The following is a 15,686-nucleotide window of genomic DNA, read 5'->3' as shown; positions in this document are numbered from 1 at the left end:
AAATGCATACACACCAGAAAATGTGCTCACTAATGCTTCTCAAAGCATGGCCACTGTGAATTGTGGAATCCAAACTATTCTATATTCAACAACCTAATACTGCTGAAATCTCAAACTGAAAAATTCCAAAATAATTAGGACCACATATTCAAACTTAACAGGGCTGACTTTGTGATTCTCAATCCCTAAATTGCAATGTATTCTTATTTATCGAATCATAGAATCATATCTTAATATTCGCATATTTTAAGATTTTTATATGATCTAATGATTACGATTGCATTAAAGTGGGAGGATAGAGAGATTTGGCACAGAGAATCTTTAACCCTGAGAGGTACACAATGCATACCACATGAAAGAAAAATTATTAAATGCACATAAGCATTGCGTCCATGACAATCACAAATTGAAATCTCGCATATTGTCTTTCTAAATATTAACACAAAAAGCAACAAATTTCACTGTATAAATTAATTACATTCAAATTAAAACTTAAAATAGCAAATGCCAAGGACCACCTCCTCCACATGAAGAGGTGAATTAACTCCAACCCCTACACAACAGAGCCCCAAGTCTGCACTACAGCATTGTGTGTTTTTAAAGGTTGCTATGATTGGATTCTCCTTAGGACAACCCTTTTTATAGTTGGAGATAACCAGCTCTTCAAAGTATTACAAACTGATCTAAAAACCCAAACTATATTGGTTTTTTTTTATTTTTTATTTTATTTTTATCGACCACAAACTATATTGGTTTGGTTTAGGTCCAATTCCATTTTCTATTTTTGGGTGAAAAAGTCATAAAATAAAACAAGCAAACTATATAGATATACAAGGGGCATACCCCAACCCTAAAAAGAGCTATACAAAATAAAAACCCACAGAACAAAAACAACAACTAAACTAGCCAAACCACTCAGGCTACAAACCACATAATCCTGGTCATAACCCCCATCCAAAAAAAGGAGGGGGGGCATGAACAAGAACCAAAATAGACCCAAACTGCCATAACAGCCCTGTGAAGAAAACCACCCTACACAGCCCGTAGGAGATAGCCAACAAAAACAACTATAATATTGGCCCAATATCCAAGTAAACACAACACCAACAAAACAGGTAACAGAATTCATCACCCAAACCTTACAACCAGATAAATAAACAAAACACAGACTGTCCAGTAATTAATACAAATACAATCCATAGGAAATTAAGACAACGACTATCCATAGGAGAAGATATGTGCTGGAACTGGCGCAGAAAAGTGCAATATAAGCCCAACACCAAAATGAACTGCCCTCAATTCCAGCAGAGGTATCAATACAACCTGTGAAAACCAAAACAGAAAGAACAAAAAAGGAGAACTAAAGGAAGATTGAGGATATGATAAATAACCTGAGGCAAACCTCACTCAAATATGCACTAAAAATCTCAACACTCAATAGCAAAGCCACTCTCAAAGAAACAGGTTATAGAACCATATCTAAACCAAGTCAAAAATATATCCTCACTTCACTATGCTCTCACCAATGAATTCCCTACAGCTGTGCCAGCAACTGACATAATCCTGCAAGAAAACAAAGTTAGGAGCACTCTTATAAAATTTCACAACACTCAACCCACAAGCTCACTAAGACCACCACCTGACTATATACTCACATCACACTCAACCTTCAATCCCTAAGAAGGGCCAGCATGACAACCTGCATAGCAAACTATTAGGAAAATCATATAGCTCACAGTTCACTAAACCCTGATTATGGAATCACACCACACTCAACTCACTGCTCCGTTCAATCACTTCCAGCACCATAACAGGTATACCAGCAGCCAGAAAAGAGAGAGGACCACCTGCAAAATCTGTTAGAGATACACATTGAAACATTAAGGAGTATCACCCCTAAGGATAGATGAGGGCAGTCTCCAAACCATGAATCATTTGAATGTCTTTTTAAATTCTTCAGAGACAACACTCTAAATCTAACCATATTAAAAATGTTCAAAACAAAAACTTCTTCAGGAATTTTCTCTTTGGTAAAAACTCTATTATTTCTCTCAAGCCAAATGAGATAAATAGTGCAATTTAGAGCAAGCTTGGAAATAATAGAGCCAAGAGAATTACCCTTAACAGATTTAGCAATATAAGACACCAGCCCAGTCTAATTTAACACAGGCCAAGCCACTTTGATCTTAGTTTTAATATTCATCCACACTCTCTCAGAGAAGGGGCAGTTAAAAAACAAGTGGGAGTGGTCATCAGTGTGGTAAAGGCATAATGGGCAAGTAGCAACAGGGGAAATACCAAACAATTTCAGCCTATCACCCGTATTCAATCTATTCTGGATGGCCAACCAAGTAATAAAGCTAGCCTTGGGAACAGGCACAACACTTCAAACCAAATTAGACCACTCAACTTCCTCAAAAGAGACTCTCCAAGCATTCCAAGCAGATTTGATAGGAACAGTCCATCAGTAGACAGAGTCCACACGAGCTTATCTTCCTATTTATTTTTTAAAGGTGGAAGAACAAAAAAAAGTCAAATGTGGTGATTATCTTGAATTTGAATTTGAAACTAAGTGCTGAAATTTCTTTAATTCGAATAACTAATGATTATCTTGATATGTTGATGAATTTCAGCCATTTCTTTGTTGACTTACCATTGACCACAAGGGGTTATATTTCTAAAAACTGCGCTTATTTAAATCTCTTTATTAAATTATTGTCATCAAATTCAAATGTTGGCTAGCCATATTTACTTCTCTTGGATTTTATCAAACCATGATGTTTGACTTTTGAATAACTTCCAAAGCTGACTTGAGTTATTAGTTAGTTATGGGCATATCTGATGAAAAAGTATTTTTAAATATTATTGTTGTTAATGTTGTAAAAAAATTATCAGATAATTTATGTCCTTGTACAGAAATACCACCCCTCAAGGGTCCTTACTCTCGTATATCAACCATTTGCACTTGGGACACTCGCAATACTGACATACAAAGAGGCAAAAATCAATACCAGAAGAAGAAACCTATTTGGATATATCCTTTTTTTTCATAAGTGCTCTTGTTGTTCTTGTTGTAAGTACCATAATTATATGTATTACATCTTCAACTTACTCCTTAACCATATGGTTTTGTAGTAACATGTTTTAGTAACTCAAATTCAAATTATTAAGCATACGAGTCCACTTTGATTCCATCTTTCATTGTATTGCCACAGCTGGATTTAGCTACATCTGGAAAAGGAGGAATTGGGACTTATACTGGAATATGTATCATTAGCGGTGCTTTTGGAGTTGTAGATGCTCATGTTTAGGGTGGAATGGTTGGAGATCTATCATTCATGCTACCCGAGTTCATGCAAGTTAGTTTGTGGTTAGCTTATTATCTGATCTAGTTTTGAAGTTTTGAAGTTTTGATATAAGCTTTCTTGTTTTTTATTCTTCATGTCTTGTCTTGCTGGTTTGGCTCCGTCGGGGGCTCTAACCTCTGGCTTGAGATTGATTACAAAAGCAGCATGTCACACCTCAAACTCGCCCCTAAAAGTTTGGGCATGACCACCTCAGAAACGGACATAAAACCTGATGAATATAACTTATGGGGCCTGAACGGAAGCATATATTAACATATAATAGCGTAACATAATACCCATTGAGCTACCACTACCATGCCAGGATCACAAATTACATAATGCAGATAAATATACAGAGATGTGCATCTGAAGACAGCTATGTATATATACATATACATCGATCTTAACAGACATGTAGGGTACAAATTAAAAACTTAGCAAAACTCCATAACTTGAACGATCAACATCTAGGAGCTTAGATACTCAGGGATTGACAATTAGGTAACAAAAGCCACAAGTTAAGGTTGACCTCCAGTTTGAGTGCCTACAGAAACAAACATAGAATAGAGTGAGTCAAGCTCAGTAAATAATAGCACATAACAATTCAATGCTCAACGTGAATTATAATACATATCCGTGCATTTATCAATAAAGAGAACATATGGCTTATTTATTTCTATATGCATAGCAAAGTATCTTTTTCAGAAAACTTGTCATATCTTGAATATTCGGGGTTTCATAGTGCATCTAGGCATTTTGGGAAAATTATCCAGAAAGCGTATCATGTCATAAACATATTAGAAGTTCATAGCATTTTTCTCATTTCAGAAATTACTTATCATATGAAACATTTCGTCACTCAAAATACGGATTTCATTTAACATTGTATAGCATAGTCATGTTCAAAATCATTTATACTTAAAGTATCTTTTACAGAACGGCCTTGGCCCCAATCTTAAACACAGTGGCTTAAAGCCCTTAACAAAACGACATGAAATCCTTAACAAAATGGCATGAATCCCTTAACAAAATGGCATGAAGCCCTCATCAGAATGGCATGAAGCCCTTATCAGAATGGCATAAAGCCCTTGAAACACATTGGCATTAAAGCCCTTGAAACATATGGCTTAAAAAGCCCTTGGAACATATGGCTTAAAAAGCCCTTGGAACATATGGCATAAAAAACCCTTGAACACATAGATATATGAACCCAAGAGGTGTCTCACACGGATTCTAGAGGTGACTCACATCGTAGCACTTAGTTCCGTGTAGCACTTTGTTTCATACTAGAACGGCTTAAGCCCTTATCAGATTGGCATAAAGCCCATGTAATGGCATAAAGCCCTTGTGTTACATGTATGAACTCAAGAGGTGGCTCGTACGGATTCTAGCGGTAACTCGCATTGCAGCACTTAGTTCAGTACAGCACTTTGTTTCATACTTCATACAAAATGGCCATTGGCCTCATAACTTTCACATATGTATGGACTCAAGAGGTGGCTCGTACGGATTCTAGAGATAACTCGCATTGCAGTACTTAGTTCCGTACAGCACTTTGCTCCATACCAGAATTTCATGAGTCTTAAAGACCGAATCATGATATCATGTCTTAGCATAGCATAATTGGAATAGTAATAGAAATAATTCCAGTTTTTGTAGAATACCATTATGTAACAATGCCCATAAGTTTCCCATAGCTTGGTTACAAATTAATACAGGTGTCTCGTAGACAACTGAATAATAATAATAACAACTGTTAACTGAGGCCACATATATCATTACCATATGCTTAATAAGGACAGAATAACCCACATCCTAACGTGAGTCCCATAAGAATGTTACACATTTGCATGTTTGTCATAGGTTCTTAACGACCTTAGGTCCATATGTATCACAATGGAATAATCTTAGTTTCATACAAATACTTGGTTTAAAGATGAACATAATTCCATATATTTATTCAGAAACGACGTGGTTTGCTTATAATTAACAGAGAATCATTATTCGTTATTAACAGAACATAGTCATTTCAAAGTCATACCGATGTATGCCAATCTTTCAACGTTCACATTGACTTTCAATCATCATAAATGTTCGTGTAACATGTTCGTGTAACACTTACAAGAAACAAAGCGTTAGTGATAGTAGTTATCAATGATAAATAAAATGTATATCTTCGTACTATTACTCACAGTGTTGTGATGACATGCTTGTTCCTCCCGTAGTGTGCCCTGCACACATTCAAACTTACAAATTAGTTCACTTCTCTTTGTTAAATCCTCTCTTGGTTCAATTCACTTCGAATGAATTTTACACATGTTAGTAGGCATAAAATGCAAATTCTAAAAATATCCGAGGGTTCAGCACGCAAAACGGAGAAACCCGTATTTTCCCACATGTGCCGCACATGCGGTAGGGATCCTCGCACGTGCGGCGGCTGTTCCCGCACGTGCCTTTTAGGCAGAATCAAAACCCCAAATTTGTTCTTCTCCCGCACGTGCGGCCACAACCCCCGCACGTGCGGCAATTGGCTCCCGCACGTGCGGCCATGAATCCCGCACATGCGGTGATTCTGCAATTTCAGTCCGAATTTTGCTTCAAAACCACTCTTTTGGGACACTTCCACAAGGCTCAAATTAACATGTTTAATCAATAAAACATAACCTAAAACTCATGTTAATAGGATCTCCAAATACATACATATCAATCTAGACATAAACTAGATTCTTGATTCTCAAACACAACTAAACTTTCTTATGCATTCAACATCACATATATATACTCTTCATGACTTTCATGAGTAAATAAGACATAAAACTAGTTCCTCCACAAACATGCATAAACAACTCAATTAAACATCAATCAATTGAGGAAATTACTTTCATCTCTACACACTCTAATTTACCCAATCATTCAAAAAGAGATAATTTGAGAGAGAACTCAGCAAGAGAGGGATTCCAGCAACATACATACCTTGAATCTTGAATTTTACAATCCCTCACAAGATTCTAATCTTCTCTTCTTGAGGATTTCCCCTCCCTCTCTAGTTTCTCCTTTCCAACAATATTTGAGATAATCACTAGGGCTAAAACAATTGTCTAAGGAGGAAGCATACATATATAAATATAGGTGAATAAGGACGAAATTCAATCGTTTAAGCATTCCAAATTGAAATTTCACAAAAATGCCTAATATTACATAAAAATTATGCTGATCACATATATGAAATCATTTTCAAATAATTAAGCCCTTAAGGCCTCCAATTTCTTATTCAAACCTTCTAATGTAACAGATACTTTTCTTGTTGAACAGATAGACATCCTTAAACATATGGTTCACTTACTTAACTTTAATTTCTCATAGGATTTCACAATAAGCATTCGAAATCATAAAAGAGGATCCGAAAACATAACAGAGAACATGTACGAGGGTCGGGTTATTACACAGCATTTGTGAATTCCAAGGATTGCCTGCGCAAGGGAGCTAGTAGGTTCAAATCCTTTTTGCTGTTTTTCATAAATTTTGTAGGAAATATGATTCAATAAGTATTGCTACATATTGGGGTTACAATTTTCTAGTTACTGTTTTGTGAAAGAGAAACTCCTCAAACTTATGTCAACATTTAAGTCAATGACTCAAAGTATGAACGTAAAGGAGATTAAGTTTAGGTAGGTAGACAATGACCTTTTTTCTCTCAAATTTTTTATTTATAAATATTTATGGTTATTGCTTTCCACCTAAACTACAAATAATAGGCTATCATTGTCAATCTTTTTAGGTAGTTGATTTTGATGCATTTTGTACTATATTTGACTTCTGTTTCCAAACCAAGTATGTTGCTTGTGCCCTATTTTGTTCAAATTAATGAAATGTTTGTCCCGGATTTTGGCAGCTAACATAATCCAATTGAATATCTGTAGTGAACTTCATAATGGAAAAACTTAGATGTTAAGGTAAGATAATGATCAAAATGACTTGGATTGTAGAGTTACAAAATGAATTAAAATTTTTTACTACATGATAATAGAATCGATTTCTTTGTTGGATATGCTTTCTTTAATTTCATACAACACCAATATCTTTTCTTTAATTTCAATTGCACTGTTTTAAAGAATGCTGAGATAGATTACTATGATAGCATGTAATACTAGTTTACTAATTTTTATTACTTACGATTCATTGCAGTTTTATTTTTGCTATCTCTGCATTTTGTGAACTCCTCTGCATTCTTCTCTATGCATTGGTCTTTCCAAAGCTACCAATTGTAAAATACTACTGCTTAAAGGCAGCCTTAGAAGGATCTGTAAGAGGGGTTAACTTGAGCCTACTAAATTAATTGGGCCCAATCGAAGCCGAATCGGAAAGCCCAAAATTTGATGAGCTTGGAGAAATTATTGCCAAATGAGTCCAAGTGAATTCTATTGAAAGAGTCCATAAGAAAGCTAACCAATTGGGCCGAGGAAGACCTATCGAGCATATATCTCTAAAGAGAGTCTAACAAGCCCATCTAAGGAGGCTCAGATCATATGGGCATTCGAGGAGGTTAACTGTTGTTTTTAGAAGAGATGAAACCCTCAGAGGAGATCCATTCTCCGAGGTATTGGCTTAGTCTTAAAAGGGTTCGAAACCACGAACTTAGAGACCTATTTGAGCTCGGACTCGAAAAGGTTCGGATCTATGAACCTAGAGATCCGAAGCACTTGGCTTTGAACAAATTCAAACTCAATCTAGAAGTCACTCCATTAATGAGTCCCAGAACACTTGCAGGCTTGGAGCTTTTCGGGATCTACGCACCAGAACTATGGGTGTAACGGAGTTTGAACCAAGGACCTGATCTCGAGGATGGTGAGTGGAGATAAATTCACTCTTCGGTTAAACTAGCCTATACCCGGGTCGAGGTGGCACGATCTAGGGGATCCCTGAGACTCGACAATATTTGTGGCAGGGTGTTCTCTTGAACTACCCTTTACCCTTCTACGGTAGGGCGTCCTCTAGGACTACCCCTGACCTTTTGGGATGATTGGGGATCATTGGTTAGGTGTGGCTAAGAAGAAGGGTTCGCCGAGAGGTTGATCTCCTCTTCGGGGTTTTCCTCATCCTCGGAGAGGTCACCTCCTCGGACAAGGTGGTTAGAGAGAATATTCCCCATGTGCCTTGCACACGGGCTCCATCCTACATCATGAGGTGCCTATAAATATCACCCATTCATAGCTTTATAGGGGATGGATTTTAGAGAGACAACTCTTGGAAAAGAACTAATTTCCCTTCTCCATTATCAATCTTGAGAGTGAAAGTGGGAGATTCATGAGAGAGCCTTGCCATTATTCTCTTTCTAACTACTTTGCCTTCTTCTTCACCAAATCTCTTATCTCCATAATCTCTTTGCTATTGTGTTCTTAGTTGTGACTGTTGAAGAATCTAAGCCTCTCATCATTTCTAGAGAATTCAAGTTTTCTTCAAAGATCTTCGAATTTTTCAACAACATTCTTGAACCCTTTCATATAGGATCCAAAACTGTTTCAGCTGACCTTGCCGTTGGTGGCAATCATGCAGAACCAGGACAACTAGTATGTTTCGTTCACTTTTAATTATGATGATTATATCGAGTAAGATACCCCTAATCCCTAATCTTGCTCGACCAATCTTTTATTAGAACATGAGCAGGCTGAAGAAGAAGACTCTAAAAACCATGAGCGACTAAGCACAAAAGAATTGTTGTTTCAAAACATAGATTACGCACTTGATATGTTTCTCATATACGCACTGACATTGTCAATTTTCCTTGGATTCCTATCTGAAGATACCGGATCACATAGCTTGGGTTCATGGTTAGTATTTCATAACTACTTGACGAATTTCATTTTTAAAACAGGCTATTTTTATTGTTTCTCCTTAACAATTTAGAAGAAGAATATCCATTTAAATTTATTTGGATCTTTTTTTTCTCTATTTCCCTGGTTTTTTATTTTTAGAGTCTGGTAATACTGCAAGTATGCACTTGTTCTAATAGCAATGTATAATGTGTGGGATCTTATTGGGAGATACATACCACTATTAAAATGCATTAAGCTAGAATCACAAAAAGGACTTATGATAGCAATTGTTTCTCACGTCTTGCTTATTCTAGCATTCTATTTCACAGCCAAATATGGCGGCCCAGGCTGGATGATATTGCTTTCATCATTCTTGGGGCTAACTAACGGTTACCACACTGTCTGTGTCCTTACTTCTACTCCAAAAGGTTATAAGGTTCGTTGATTTAGGAGTTGTTTGGTTTAGCTTATGGACCTACTTAATAGTTTATTTTCTTCTTCTTTTATTTTTTATTTTTTATTTGAAAGTCTACTAGAGTGTTGATGCAGCTTTTGAGGCAAAAATAGCTGAAGTACTTTTAACTTTTGTTTTCTAAACGGTTGACACACTAAAATACTTAAACAACATTGAATGTCAACGAAACTTGACACACACGACTAACTAGGCACAAATGACTTGTAGGATAAGACAGGATTCGAAACCGATTCTTGGTTTTGAATTTAGAGCCTAATTTCTATTTGTGAAAACTTGTCCTTTTGAAACTTTTTTTTTCCGAACCGGTTGACATACTAAATTGGTCAAACGGCGTCGAATGTCAACATAACTTAACACATATGACTAACTAGGCACATATGACTTGTAAGAAAAGACGGGACTCGAAATCGATTTCCGATTTTGAATCTGGAGCATAATTTCCATTTGTGAAAACTTGTCCTTTAGAAATTCTTTTTCGAAAAACAATTGGAGAAACTCTTGGAAGATACATTGTGTGGCATTTGATTTATATATATGTTACAATCTTATCTATTTATTTATTTTATGAAATAAATATCAAATGTTTTACATATTTTGTAAGCTTGAAATTAATTATATCATAAATATATATATATATATTTTTGGTTTCTTTTTGCAGATGCTACGCTTTTGAGTACGTGATGATATCTTTGCATATCGATATTGGAGCTTACTGTTGATACTAAAGCAAGCTGTTAATATATATGTTTTTTTATTTGTATTGTTGATACTTTGGTTTTGTTTTAGATACAAATTTGAGTTTTTGAATTATCAAAAAATATTAGTATTGTTGGAGGATGTTTTATATATTTTTGTAAAGAATATTTGGTGGACACTGTATCATTATAGGGTATATATATAATTATTCGTATATATGATTTTGTGAATGTGTATGTGAATGTGGATGTGTATTAATAATTTGTACAAGGAATGAATTAATAAAATATATATTTATTTTATGAAAAAAAAATTGCAACAGTAATAAACTATCGCTAATGGAATCATCATTTCCTTGAATTTTATTAGTGACGGGTTAACTTATCGCATATACATATTAGTGTCATTTTTAGCGACGATTTAAACTATCACAAATACATTATTGATTTAATTCTGTTTTTTACGACGTTTAAGACCGTTGCTAATAATTCTTTTTGCTACGTCAACTACTGTCTCTAAAAAAGTTTTTGGTGACGGCATCCTAAATCGTCGTTAAAAGAGATGTGTTTTTTTCTCATTTTTTGTGTCAGGTTAAATCGTCGCAAAAATTATTAATTCACCGTCGCTACAAGAAAGCGACGGTTTGTAAGCGTCGCAAATACCTTTTGTCACGCCCCTTTCTACTACCCCATTTCCCGTCGCTACTCCATCGCAAAAGTATTTTGCGACAACATGTGCACCTTCTGCAATGTTTATGACCGTTGTAAAAGCTCCGATTTTTAGTAATGAAATTTTTAACATAATCAAACCAGTTGACATAAATTTTTTTCTTTTTGTTTGAATAACAATCAAATCTGTATTTTACAAATATGATAACAATTCAATCTGTCTAGTTTCAGGAAAACCGTGGCCTTGATACATTAATCCAGCATGTAATTTTAAAACCCCCTTGAAAAGCTACCAACCCTGCAAGTGTGGCCATCAAACATGCACCAAAATTCTAATTAGGCTCATTTGGGTCCGACTGTGGTACCCAAAAGTAGTATTTGTATACCATACATAAAACTTATTTTTAGCCATTAGATTTAGGGAAGGAATCTGGACGGTCCATTGCTCAACTTGTCAACCGGTTATAACCGGTGGAAAATCATTCCCCAAAAACTCTCAGATAAATATGTGTGTAATGATTATGTACTTGCGAAATGAATTTACAATTGGGAAAATTACCATTTAGCCTAATGAACTAAAAATAATTACAAGAAGTTGGAGGTGCAATTTTTATGTGAATTACATCCCACATCCTTTGGTAATTATTTTCCCACCTTCTACTGTTTAGTGATTTCTCCTTAACAATTAACTCCGTTTTGTTCTGTGCAATGAAAAGAAAATTTTAATTTTTAAATATTTCAATTTTTTTTTTTTTTTGTTTCTTAAAAGATTGAAAAAGTTTTGTGTATTTTTTTTTTTTTTTTTTTTTTTTGCGAGCTAATAGTTGGCCGGAATGTACAATTTGTTGATCCTTTAAATTTTCCTTTGAATTGTAAGTTTTTAATTAGATTGGACCAGTAGAGAAATTTTCTGAAATTAAATTAATGTATTCAATCTTAATTTTTTTAATTATTTTATACACAATAAAAAACAATTAAATAGATTTGACATAATTTGTTGTTTATTTGCATTTTTAGAAAGCCATTAAAATCAGGAATTGTTTCATTGCTAGACTTGTATATTTAGATGGTGGCTGAATATCCTTTTGATCTTTTATCAAATTTAGCCTATATTCATTATTCACTACTTACTTACTATTTAATTAAATTCTACTAACTACTCAATGAAATTTTACTTATTGTTTCAAAATAGATTTGATTTATCACTCAATTAAATCTCATTTACAACTCAATGAGACTCTATTAATTATTTCATTTCATTTGACTTGACTTACTATTTCATTAAATTCTACTAACTATTCAATTAGATTTCATTTACCACATCATTAAACTTTATTTACTACCTAATTAAACCTTACTATTTGTTGATCCTTTAAATTTCCCTGAATTAGACTTGACTTACTAATCAATTAAACCACATTTACTACTTAATGTGTCTTCACTTACTATTTTATTAGACTTAGCATACTAATCAATTAAATCTCAATAGACTCTATTTACTACTCAATCAACTTTCATTTAATATTTCATTACACTTCACTTACTACTCAATTTTGGTTTCACTTACTGTTTCACTGGGCTTCACTTACTGCTCAATGAGTTTCTACTTACTATTTTATTACACTTCAATTACTACTCAATGAGCTTCCATTTACTATTTTACTAGACTCCACTTACTGCAGAATGAGTTTTTTTTTTGGTGAATAAGTCATAAGATAAAACAAGAAAAATTACAAGATTCTGAAGGGTATACCCCGCGCCCTACCAAAGCTATACAGAAAAAACCAACTAAAACAAAAAACAACCGGTTCAACCTATACAACTAAAACAAAAATAACCAGCTACAATACAACCTGTTCAATGTCCATATGTAAACCCAAAATTAGGAGAAAGAACAAGCAAATAGCAAACAGCAAAAGAACAGATAGCCTCCATAAACCATGTCTTCAATAGTAGCAGAGTATGTCCATATATAAACAGCAAAAGAATAGGATGCCTTCAATAGCAACAGCAGAGAATGTCTAGCTAGCAAACAAGCTTGCCTCCATAAACCATGCACAGCAACACACAAAAGAACAAACAGTCCCCACTCAAAGATAATATTTCCCTACACAACCCGTAGGGATAGGGAACTATTAATAAAGACTCAATACAAATCAAAAAGAAAGGAACTAATACAATATAGACTCAAATATAATATAGACACAATACAAATCCCAAGGAAATGAACTATTACAATAATTAAACGAAAGACAACATTTTCCATTTGGAGATTTTCCACTTAGACTGGCGCAATAGTGCAGCCTGGACTTTGTGTCTCCATCACTCCCCCAAAGCCTCCAGCTGGCCAGAACAAAGTTGCTGTCCATGAGACTTCTTTCCCAACACAGGTTAGATTAACCTCAACAAAGAATAACAGTGTTAGGGGCTTAGTTAAAATCATGGTACAATGAGTGAGAAAAAAAACTACACTAACACTCCAACAATTTATAGCTCCTTTCACTCAACCCTCACCAACAACATCCCATGTCCAGTACCAGCAATTATATAAACCTGCAATAGCACACAAGAAAAGTAATTACATTAGCACTCAATTTCGGGCTGCCATCACTCAACCCACTTTTGGAGAACTCGCAACTCTCATTTATGAGCTTCATCATTCTATACCTGCAAAATAGAAACACATTAACTAGAACAATCAAACCATCTCACTATAGAAGCTCACCACACTCAACCCTCAATAGATGCTCACCTTCACTCAACCCACAAAAGCCACCACTCCCCTCAATGTTTAAGGATGGTTGTAGACAACCTCCACTCTTGAAGAAACCAGCTATTAGTCTGAGATTGTTTGATATTTTTAAGGCAAGAGCCCTATATCTGACCATACCAATAATACTCTGCAGAATAACCTCTTCAGGTTTTCTCTCATTGCTAAATATTCTGCTATTTCTCTCCATCCAGATCTGGTACACAGTGCAACAGAAGCCAAGTCTCCTGATGATTGTAGCTAGAGATTTGCCCAAGCAATCTCTAGCCACAACCTTAACAAGACCCAACCAATTTGTGCTCTGCCAAATAGCATTGCACTTGGTGAGCACAACAGACCAAACCTTAGAGGAGAAAGGGCATTGGAAAAACAGGTGATCATGGTCCTCCCCATTAGCACCACACAAGGGACAGACAGGGTTGGGGGTCAGGCCAAACAAAGCAAGTTTGTCACCAGTGGTCAATCTCTCCAAAATAGCTATCCAAACAATGAAACCCACCCTAGGTATAGTGTAAGGGCCCCACAACAGAGTAGACCACTGGACAGTGGGCCATTTAGATCTCCAAACATTCCAAGCAGAACCAATGCTGAATTTCCCATCCTTAGATGGGAGCCAAATAGTGTTATCTTTACGCCCAAAAGATGGTTTAAGCTTAGGAGGTGTATGGGCTATGACACCTTCCAAGAAGAAACATCGGGCCAATTCCAGTCTCTCACCCCCACAACAGAAACCACTTTGGCTTGCCCATTTAAAGCAGTGTCAATCATGAGACTATTACCATACCTAGACCATAAAGACCTAAAAGGGTGCTAATTATCATACCATAAAAAAGTCCCTTCACCATGGCCAATCTTGCACTGAATTAATTGAAACAAGGACTCTCTTAAGGACAAAAGTTTCCTCCAGACCCAAGAAAGGTTACAAGGTGTTTTAACTGCCCAAAAGCTATGGCCTTTTAACAAGTAAGATTTAACCCACTGACACCACATGGACTGTTCCCCACCAGCCACAAGAAACTAGATGTGTTTAGACACAACAGCTTTATTCCATATTTCCATAGATTTGAAGCCTAAGCCCCCTTCACTCCTAGGAGCACAAACTCTCTCCCAAGCAACCTTAGCCCCAGCTTTCTTAAGCTCTAGACCAGACCAAAGGAAAGATCTACAGAGAGCTTCAATCTCCTTAATGACTCTTTTGGGAAGGATAAATAAGGAAGACCAGTAGACTTGCATGGAAAAAAGAATAGTACTGATCAGTTGGGCCCTTTCAGCATAAGACAAAGCTTTATTAGTTCAAGACTTGATCCTATTAGTGATCCTAGTAACAAGAATATTACAATCAATGGCTTTGAGTCTAGTGGTAATAAGAGGAACACCCAAGTACCTCACAGGTAGATGACTTTCCTGAAACTGAGTAATCCCCAAAATATCAAACCTAAGAGAGTGATCACACCTAGAGAAAAAGATATGACTCTTGTGAGGGTTTGGAGCTAACCCAGATAAAGTCTGAAATCCCACAAGGCCATCCTTAATAAGCCTAACAGATGGAATATGCCCCTTACAGAAAACCATGAGGTCGTCAGCAAAACAAAGATTGACAATCTTGTTCTTCCCACATCTCCAATGGAATTTGAATTGAGGATCCTGGGATTTCTCATTAAGGATCCTAGCAAGCACTTCCATAACAATGACAAAGAGATAAGGGGACATAAGGTCACCTTGTCTCAGGCCCCTAGCCCCTGGGAAATACCCATGAAGACTAGCATTAATGCAAATAGAGAAAGTAGCAGAAGAGACACAAGCTTGAATCCAGTTGATCATTCTAGAAGGAAAGGACGTAACTTTAAGCACATCAAAGAGGAAATCCCACCTAACATTGTCATAAGCTTGCATAAGATCAACTTTCATAGTTCACTT

General features: G+C 35.8%; 2 protein-coding genes across 2 annotated transcripts in view; both read right to left on the bottom strand.

Annotated features, from left to right (window-relative positions):
• LOC114317346 (uncharacterized) overlaps window positions 1-15,686 on the bottom strand; it is a 231,032-nt gene that overhangs the window by 13,501 nt on the left and 201,845 nt on the right. The window lies entirely within an intron of this gene.
• Window positions 13,503-15,677, bottom strand: LOC145796387 (uncharacterized). Its single transcript, XM_082881478.1, has 4 exons — window positions 15,154-15,677; window positions 14,487-14,553; window positions 13,752-14,370; window positions 13,503-13,552 (listed from the first exon to the last, which is right to left on the bottom strand). Exons 1-4 carry the CDS (start codon window positions 15,675-15,677, stop codon window positions 13,503-13,505), a joined length of 1,260 nt encoding a protein of 419 aa, XP_082737604.1.

The sequence above is a fragment of the Camellia sinensis genome, chromosome 7, assembly GCF_055761805.1.
Source record: "Camellia sinensis isolate YWXY chromosome 7, ASM5576180v1, whole genome shotgun sequence".
Taxonomy (NCBI): Eukaryota; Viridiplantae; Streptophyta; class Magnoliopsida; order Ericales; family Theaceae; genus Camellia; species Camellia sinensis.
Note: the sequence above shows the minus strand (reverse complement) of the source record. Positions and strands in the feature narration are given on the sequence as shown.